Below are 9,384 nucleotides of genomic sequence, written 5' to 3'. Positions count from 1 at the left end.
ACAGCTGCTCTGGAGAGGGCTGTGGAGAACTCCCAGTTTATTTCTGACGACGCCACACGAAGGACTGACTGAGGCAAACCCACAGGCTCGCTAGCAGCTGGTTCACGTTGTCTGGCTCAACGAAAAGGCATTAAAAGAAAAAGGTCGTTGCTGGTTTGCTCCAGAGAGCGAGAGAGGGAGCACAGGGGCACAGGCAGGGGCACACACAGAGAGGGAGAGCACAGAGGGCAGCAGAGGGGGCCGGGCAGTGCCACCCGCCCTGCTGCCGCCCGTGTCCTGAGTTCGGACAGAGAGTCTGGTATCAGCTTGGTCCCGTGGGTATCGACGTCACTCGACAGACTCAAAGCTAAAAGCAAGGCAGAAGAGGTTAAGGGGAGCAGAGCTCTGCGGGCGGGGTCCCCTCACGCTCTCCTGCAGGCTCCCTGGGCTCCCAGCAGGTCGGCTCAAGAGGTTCTCCCATCCAGCACGTAGTAGCGGTACATTAAACCCAGGACCAGGGCTCCGAAGATGGGGATGAGCCATGTCGACCAGAAACTACAGGGAGAAAAAACAAACCAACCACAAACTAAAAAACACACACAACACAGAACAGAAGGAAGTGTAGAATCATAGGATCACAGGATGCTTTGGGGGGAAGGGACCTTTCAAGGTCATATCGTCCAACCCCCCTGCAGGGAGCAGGGACATCCCCAGCTAGAGCAGGTTGCTCAGAGCCCTGGCCAACCTCCCCTGGAATGGTTCCAGGGATGGGGCAGCAACCACCTCTCTGGGCAGCCTGGGCCAGGGGCTCACCACCCTCAGCAGCAAAAAATTTCTTCCTTCTCTCTGGTCTAAATCCTCCTTCTTTGAGTTTCAAACCATCACTCCCTACTCCTGTCCCAACAAGCCCTGCTCAAAAGTCTGTCCCCATCTCTCTTCTAAGCCTCTTGAAGTCCTGTCAGGCCCCCAGAAGGTCTCCCTGGAGCCTTCTCCTCTCAGGCTGCACCAGCCCAAATCTCTCCTGCTAGGCTCCCAGCAGAGGGGTTCCCCCCTCGGGGCATTGCTGGGGCTCCTCTGGCCCCGCTCCAGCAGGTCCCTGCCTCTGCTGTGCTGTGTCAGTCCCATGGTTTTGATCTCTTTTCCTCCTTGTGTTTCAAGTGACTAATTCACTCAAGATGCTCATCACTGCTGCCAGGCCTGCTCTCCTCTGGGAGTTCTCAGGAGCCGTGTCCCATCAGGGCCCTGCTCGTGGGGCTGGGGGCTCCAGGGCTCCCCGTGCTCTGCCCGGTCCCCGCCAGAGGCCCCTGCCAGAGGCCTGTGGCCGTGGCCTGGTGCCTTACAAAACAGCAGCTGAACTGCTGAAGTTTCCAGCCTGGCACGTACAGAAACCAATTTGGGTTTTCTGTTGTTGGTGGTTGTTTGAGTTTTTTTTTTGTCCTTAAATAAGTCAGACTGTAATTTGTGCTATACAAACAGACGAGTTGACTCAGGGGTGGAAACTGCTGCAGCTATCCCACAATAAATCTTCCTCGCTCATAAACCAGAGGCCACAGGCTCACCTTCAGAGGCCCCCTTAGCAAAAATGTTCTGCATCAGCTACAAAAAACTAAGGCCCTGTTCTGGCTGTCAGGATTTTCAACTAAACGGGGCTGGTCACAGTAAAGCTCCTCCAAAAAAAAAAAATCACCTCACTGTGTGGCATCACCCCTGGCCTGCAGCGACCACCCAAACAATCCCTGTGGTGCCCAGAGACTGTGCACACAGTTAAGGTGAACTCATGGGCCAGAGGATTCAGGCTGCAGAACCCCAGGATGCCCCTGCTGCCTGGTGTGGGGCAGGGGACCTGGTGCCACATCCAAGCCAGGAGGCACATGCCCCGGCAGCCACCTCACCATGCTGCTTGTGTGGGACCATCCTCTTGGTGGAGGGACAGTGTGGTGACATCTCCAGGGGCTTCTCCTGCCCACTGGAGTGAACACATGGTTCTACAGCTGGAGAGTGCCAACCCCTCAGTTTCTTACTCTTATTTTAAGAGGATACTGTACCTTGCTTGGCCTGAGGATGTCGTGTTTGGGTTCTGAAGGAGGAAAGAGGGAGTTAGTAGGGGAAAAAAGAAACATTAAACACGTGCTAGTAAGACTACAAGACTGAACCCGTGATTATGAACACAGAGGGAAAATATCAGTCCCCTCCTCTCCCCAACAGCCTCCGTCACAAGGACGGATGTTTCTGTGGATGTTTGCCCTTGTCCTCACCTCCACATCCTTCCCACCAATCCAGCCCCTCCCGCCCAGCCACCAGCTTCACAGTGGGACTCACACCCCTCCCAAAAAAGGGTCACAAACCAGCCTGATGGGTTTATTTGCTCCGGACAGTCCCCTCCCTGTCATCCCACCCCTGCCCACAGCCCCTTCGCTGTCCCACCACCTGCCCTCTGAAGCCACAACTGCAACTGTGGCAACACAACCCATTCACAACCTCTTCTCCCTTCATAAAACTCTGAGAATTTCAATACTTTTTCCAAATTCTCACATAGGCTTTCATCAACTCTGCAGCCTCTTCCTCACTGGCTGTTGCTGCTCTCCAGTTTAATCAACACTTACCATCCAAAAATCACCTTTCCTGTCCATCCTAAACAGGACTATCCCCATTTCGAGCCATGGTGGTGGCTTTTTGCCCATAATGACACTTCTCTGCAGGGCACTGTGTCACACAACCCTACAGGTACAACTACTTTTTGTGGTTCCCCCCCATTTATTTTTACACTGCTGGCTTTATCTCTTGCTGCTATTTTTAAATTATCCTCGGGCCTGCTTTTGAACCAGATGTTGTAGAGTGGAGAAAGACCTCAGCTGCATGTAACTCACAGGACTTTCTCCTTAAGAGCAAAAAATATTTGAAAAAAAAGCATTTAACTCATAAAACACGGGAGCTACTCAGATTATTGCTTATTTCTACTCCCATTTGAAGCTGGTGATTCCATTTATGAAATGGAATTGAACCAAATGATAAATTTAAGGTGAATATCTGCACAACGAGGCAGCCCTGTGTTATAACGAAGCGTGGGCTTCCTCTGGCTGAGCACAGCCAGCCAGCTCTCCCCAGGGAGGGTCTCTCCCATCGCCGTGCTCTGTGGGCAGCCTCCTCCTCGCTCTCAGGACCCTGCTCTGGAGAGCCCCAGATGAAGGTTGAGCACCAGGCAGTGCCTGGGCCGAGCCTTCGAGCCCAGCGGGAGGAGCTGCCAGCGGTGAGGAACGTGTTTACCTCTTGGATGGGATTCTATTTATTCCCTTTTCCCTCTCCCCATCCATTTCCAAGGCATTTTTGCAGCGCCGTGCCCTGTTTTAATCCAGGAGTAGGTGAGTTTTAAGCAACACCACTGATTAGTGAACAGAGAATTCCTGTTTGAGAGCCAGCCCGGCAGTGGCCGTGCCCCTCTCCTGGAACAACACCACAGTTCAGTGCTCAGGACACAGCAAGGGACACAGAAACCCTCTGCGGCTGGAGGTGTGGAATAACATCGCTGATGTCAGGGGAGAGGGCACAAAAAAACACTCCCAATTTCACACTGAGCTGACTGCTGAGCTTCAGAGCAAAACAAAGGTATAATTTGCTCAGTAGATTTACTCGTTACCGTAGCTTGGGTAAACATAAAGCCACAAGCTCCACAGGGATAGAAGTTTTTTAAAAAGGCATCTGACAACTTCCATGTTCGTTTTGTGGGCACAGTATCACTCCCACAGCATTCACTTAAAAACAGAAAGGTAAAACACTAACAGCTTACCTTAGAGCCTTCGTTTTTACGGTCGTGCTGTCAAGGGGGAAAAAAAGAAGAAAAAAAAAAAAAAAGCTAAGCAGCCACTTCAAGAGAAACCTGCAGGCTTCACAAGGGAAGTGTCCCACACACAGCCCCCTGTGACCTCACCCTCCTCAACTCCAACTACAAGGCAAGGGGAAGTTCTGGTACCACCAGCTAAGGAGGGAACCGACTAGATTGCCTTCTCCGAGTGCCCCTGATTTAACCACAGTGAGAAGTCTGTTCTGAATGGTGGACAGAGAAGCAGTTTTGTTTCCTCAGCTGAGATCCTGCTTCCTCAACAGAAATCCTGGACAACACAGAGGCTGCCTAAACCCCTGAACTACCTACTTATTTCACAAGATGCCTCTTGGCCTATGTGTTGAGCAGGTTACACAAAGGAGAGTCACACTTTTCCAGTCCCATCTTGTGTCTGAAAGAGGCTGTCACGGGCCTTACCGGGTGGACCTCTCCTATGTAGTACTGCTTGAGCATCTCCCGGGCGTCTGTGGAATGCCCAACATCTTCAAAGCTCTCTGTGGCATCTCTACCAGCTTGTTCGAGCAAAACCTCTTCTCCACCTGGATGCTGGAAGAGAAGACTTCAGGTGAGCAAAGGGCTAGATGCAAAAAAGGTACTAAAAGCGCCAGCAGCCTTCCTTCCAACCTCTTCTGTTCATCATGGAGGCCTCAAACCGATATCATCCATTAAACCTTCCAAAGATTCCATCGTCCAGCCTCTCCTTCAAGAGTTCACAGAGGACAACGTGTGCTGCACATCCTGGGAAATACCCTGAATAATAAAAACCCTCCCAAAGAGGTGAATCCCCACTGCACCCAAGGAAGTGCAGCTTTGTCCCCCCCAGCCCTGTGGTGATTCTGTAACAGATTTGGGCAAGAAAATCATAAAAATTATATTCTCACATAGCTTCTCATGGGCTTCACTGCATAAATCAGACTGCCCGGCTTGCAGAGGCACCTCTCCTGCTTGACTGCCTCAAGAACTTTCCTGAGGCAACTCTACTGCTAGTAAAGCACAATATGACCCTGTCTTTACAGGCACCAGTGGAGAAAAGGATGTTCTACTTCTTCTGATACTACAGAAAAGTAACAGGATTTGGCTGGCAGCCTCTCTCTGCACATCGCCCTGCAGCGAGGAAGGGAGAAGAACAGAAGAGAACCACATCATAAGGTACCACTCTAGTGCAGCCCCAACAATACTGAACTCGATCTAGTGTACGACCACACAACAGCCAGGGGAGAGGAAAAGCTAATTCCACCATTTGACACCATCTGCTGGTTCCAGAGATGGAGAAGTTACAACTTCTCCAACAGCAGAAGTACCAAATCCATGGGACGCTCTGTGGCCACGCTGGGGCTGCTCTCAGATGGCGAGCCATGAAGAACCTGCTGCAGTCCTGCTTCCCTTGGTGGGCTGGGCTCTTCTCTAGCACTGCCAACCCCATCATTCCAGGAACTGCCTGGCCATGGAAAGCGCCAACCACAAAGCCAGCAAAGTGCAATCTCTTCACAGCGTGAGCAAATGGTTCAAACCATCGGCTAATCCAGTCAGAGCAGTAAAGTGCTCAGGCCTCCAAGTGCACACACAGGAACTGACCCAGTTTTCTAGAGCATCAGGCACTAAATGCATGGATTGAGAAGATGAGACTCGTTTCCTGCTGCCTGAAATGCCTGGAGCAGCTCCATGCCTGGAACCAGAGATGTTAGACTCTGTTTCAGATCAAAGGACTAATGCGCCTGCTTCTCTCTGCAACAGCCTTTTCCTTCCCACAGACACAGAGCAGTTGTCACTGCCCCTCTCCCTTCACCTTGTCTGGTTTTCCTGCCAGAAGTCTAAACATTCCCACTTGGCTATGGCCCCTCATACCAAACACACTCCGTATGGACACAAAACCACTCCAGCTGTTTACTCCAGTGAGCTGCTGCAGCCAACCCTGCAATCCTCCTATCTGAGCTCTTCATTCTGAACAAATCCCTTTATTGTCCAGGTATGGAACAAAATCAACATGGAGCTTTCTCAGCAGCCGTGGAGGGCAAAGTCTGCAGTCCCAGGACAGTTTGGTTAGCAGGCAGTTGCTAGATTGCCTTAGCTGTAAAATGAAACCAGGCTCCACTCTGCTCAGCCCCACTGAGCCCGGCTGCAGGTCTGCTGCCAGTTCTCCCTCGGGGTCACTTGATCCCAGAGGGAGTCACATCAGGGACCACCCTGGCAGAAAACCCACCCTACAGAAGTAAAAATGGAAGTGATTATCTGGCTGTGAATGAGCAGTGGTGGGGTGCTGCATTTTCTCTGTGCTCTACTCAGAACAGCTGTCTGATTTTCTGCTCTTTTATAACCATGCTTGCAGAGACCCACAGAAACAAGGGGATGAGATGCTGGGCATTAACTTCAAGCCTTCCAGAACTCCTCCTTAGGGATGTCTCACCACAAATCCCGTTTCAGATGGAAAAATATCAGAACAGAATTTGAAGAAGACAACCTTGCCTTCCTCATCAACCACCCTAAAAGGGCAGACAAACCCCTGCAGTAACAGGATATTGGCTTCCAGCAGCACCCAGTCTTTGCATATACAAAAGACAAGAATGCTGAAGCTTAATCCTCTTTACAACTTTGGGTCTGAAGCCTTTCTATGCACTTGCTAAGTCCACAAGTAAGAAAAAAATTTCTTTGTTTGTGCACATCCATCCTTCACTGTAATCACCAAGCCAAAAGATTTTGGCTTCAAACCATTTTGGCCTATCATATTTCTGAAAGGACACACTTGTCTAGACAACCACAACTGCAGCCAGACAGTTCTTACCTTGTCATACCCCAGCAAACGTAAAACCAGACTATTTATACAGGAAGTCATTGACTCTGCCACAGAACCTCTCAAAGCTACAGTTCCTGCAGGAAAACATGAGAAGTGGAAGTGTTGCAAAGTGTGAAGAAAAGCCAAAGTACTTCCAGAGGAAACAATGGCTGCAAAGTGCCTGTTTCTGCAGAGGAACAGAGAAAAGCAAATAGGAACAAGAGAGGTGGACCCAAGTGCCAGTCCTCAAAGTTTTCCTCAGCAACAGGAACAGAACTGGAACCCTTTGTCACAGAAGCCTCCAGCATACACAGTAAATGAAGTACACATTGACAGCAACATCTTGAAGCACCAGTTCTGGAAGGACATGACCAACATCACCGAGCAGAGAGAACAGGTTTACAGGGAGAACCCCATCATTTGGAAGGGGAAGCACAACAGCCATCACCAGTACATACAAAGGCACCCTCAGGGTCCCTGGCCCAGCTGCAGAAGTGAGCCCATAGTCAGGAGACTGAGGGGGAGAACCCCCAAGACATCCTCCTCCCCCCCATGTGCTCCCCACCACAGCGCCTGCTCCCAAAAGCAGCATTTCAGTGGGACCCTAGAACGAGTTGTCCAAACTCCAACCTGGGTCCAGAGAAGAAGAGCAGAAGGTGGGAGCTGTACAACTCCATATTCACCCCAAGCTCACTTTCAATGTCACCAGTGCTCGAAGGCAGCAAGTAAAGAGTGTTTGCCCTCCATGACTCACTCCCTAATTAGCCACCCACACACTGTATTTATTCTCTGTTTATTCACAAGGCCTCAGAGGATGCTCTATCTGTGCAGCCTTGAGGAGGGATATGAAGGGAGCAAAAGGCAGCAGCAAGTCAGAGGGAGCCACACGGGCAAGCAGCCACCTGGGCAAGTGGAGTTCATCAGCCACACGTCCCTCAAAGCTCATCTGGAGACATGGAACAGGCTTCCCTGAAAGCACCTCTGCAAAGCTGGGGCATGTCAACATGAGCAGAAACAGGTCTCTGACATTCCTCCTTCTCACTCACAGAGTCCTGGTTTCAGATCCAGCAGAGAACACAGGAATTAAATACATACAAAGGAGGGAATTAAAGGGGCCTGGAGCATCTCTGTGCCAGGACAGGCTGAGAGCCCTGGGGCTGTTCAGCTGGAGAAGAGAAGCCTCAGAGGGGATCTGATCAATGCTGATCAAGAGCTAAAGGGCCCCAGGGGGCAAGAGGCTGGGGCCAGACTTGTGTTGCCAGGTAAGAGCTGATCTCTTCTGCCAGTTTTTAGCAGTGAGGCTTCTCTGGGATTACGCAACCGCTCTAAGGCAACGCTCCAGCAGCAGGCAGCAATCCTGTCCAGATAACCCGCGACCAAAGGCCAGCAAAGGCAACAGTGAAACACTGCTCCAGGGGCTAGGCAGGACCAAGGGGAAACACCACCCCCAGGAGCTGCAGCTGCAGCAGCACGGAGCTCTACAGCACAACAGTTCAACAGAAAACTTTAACTTTCAAACAGAGCACTCCCAGCTCCCATCAGCTACTCATGGTTCCTCCACCACTGGACAGATTATGGTGGGGTAAGAGATACAAAGTGTATTTTTGCCAACAAATTAGGCCTTGACCTCCATCCAAGTTCTGCTGTGCCAGCAAGGGGTACGCAGAGCAGTGTGTCGTGTTGGCCACGCCGGTGCAGTTCAAGCAGCAGCTTGAGTCTTCTGTGGTTCCCTGGTCCAGGTGGAGCTTCACCATGTTAGAAAACCAGAGGCAGGATAAAGGGCAGTGTGAAATATCACTTCAAGGTAACACTCGGGCACTGCTAGACCCAGCTTGCTGGGGCTCCTTTCTAACACTGGAGGTGTCCCAGGGAGCATGTCCCAGGGCTGCCTCTCACTGGGAATGCTGCCGTGAGGACCAGGACCTGAGCTTGGAACCATTTTTCTGACTCTTCAGCCTGCCAAGTGACAAGCAGCACGCAGAACTGGAATGTGGAGCAAGCTAAGACAACCTCCTGCTGCGTTTGGGTTTCCTGAACCCGAGGCATTCCATCACTCAGAGACCAGCAGGGAGCTGCTTGTCCACGGTTTTGCCCCATCTGCCCCTGCATCTGCTTAACCTTCCTGCACCCAGCACCACCTTTGGCAAGGAGTTCACAGCTCTGCTCCCTGGTGCATGAAGATCCAGCATCTGTTTGCTCTGAACCTTGCTCCACCAGCTTCTTCAAAGCCCCCTCGTTCTTGTACTGGACTTTTAGATGCAGGCAAACATAAAAGATTTCAGAAACTAGTGAAGTAATAAATGCTCCTCAAAATACACCCACTGCCCTGCCCACCTCACCTGTGGTAGCTGGGCCCACAGCTTTGTACTCCACTGCACCCTCTCAGGAGCCTGACTAACGCCAGATCATGGAATCTTTGGGTTGGAAGAGACCTTTCAGATCATCAAGTCCAACCACTCCCCAGCACTGCCAGGTCCCCACTGACCCACGTCCCTCAGCACCACATCTCCATGGCTTGGAAACCCCTCCAGGGGTGGGGACTCCACCACTGCCCTGGGCAGCCTGGCACAGCCCTGGGCAACCCTCAAGGGAAAGAAATTGTTCCTCAGGGACATCCTCAACCTCCCCTGGGGCAACTTGAGGCCCTTTCCTCTTGTCCTGTCCCTTGTTCCTTGGGAGCAGAACCCGACCCCCACCTGGCTCCAGGCTCCTGTCAGGAGCTGTGCAGAGCCAGAAGGTCTCCCCTGAGCCTCCTTTGCTCCAGGCTCAGCACCCCCAGCGCCCTCAGCTGCTCCTC

General features: G+C 51.7%; 1 protein-coding gene across 1 annotated transcript; it reads right to left on the bottom strand.

Annotated features, from left to right (window-relative positions):
- Nucleotides 1-443: 443 nt before the first annotated feature.
- Nucleotides 444-4,363, bottom strand: LOC103779400 (cytochrome b5 type B; the record flags this gene model as incomplete). Its single annotated transcript, XM_008947027.1, has 4 exons — nt 444-534; nt 2,025-2,056; nt 3,764-3,790; nt 4,235-4,363. Coding segments are annotated over 4 exons (279 nt in total), but the record flags the coding sequence as incomplete, so codon positions are not given.
- Between the last annotated feature and the right edge of the window lie 5,021 nt (nt 4,364-9,384).

Source organism: Merops nubicus, unplaced genomic scaffold, assembly GCF_000691845.1.
Source record: "Merops nubicus isolate BGI_N331 unplaced genomic scaffold, ASM69184v1 scaffold35119, whole genome shotgun sequence".
Taxonomy (NCBI): domain Eukaryota; kingdom Metazoa; phylum Chordata; class Aves; order Coraciiformes; family Meropidae; genus Merops; species Merops nubicus.
This window is presented reverse-complemented; position numbering and strand designations above follow the sequence as displayed.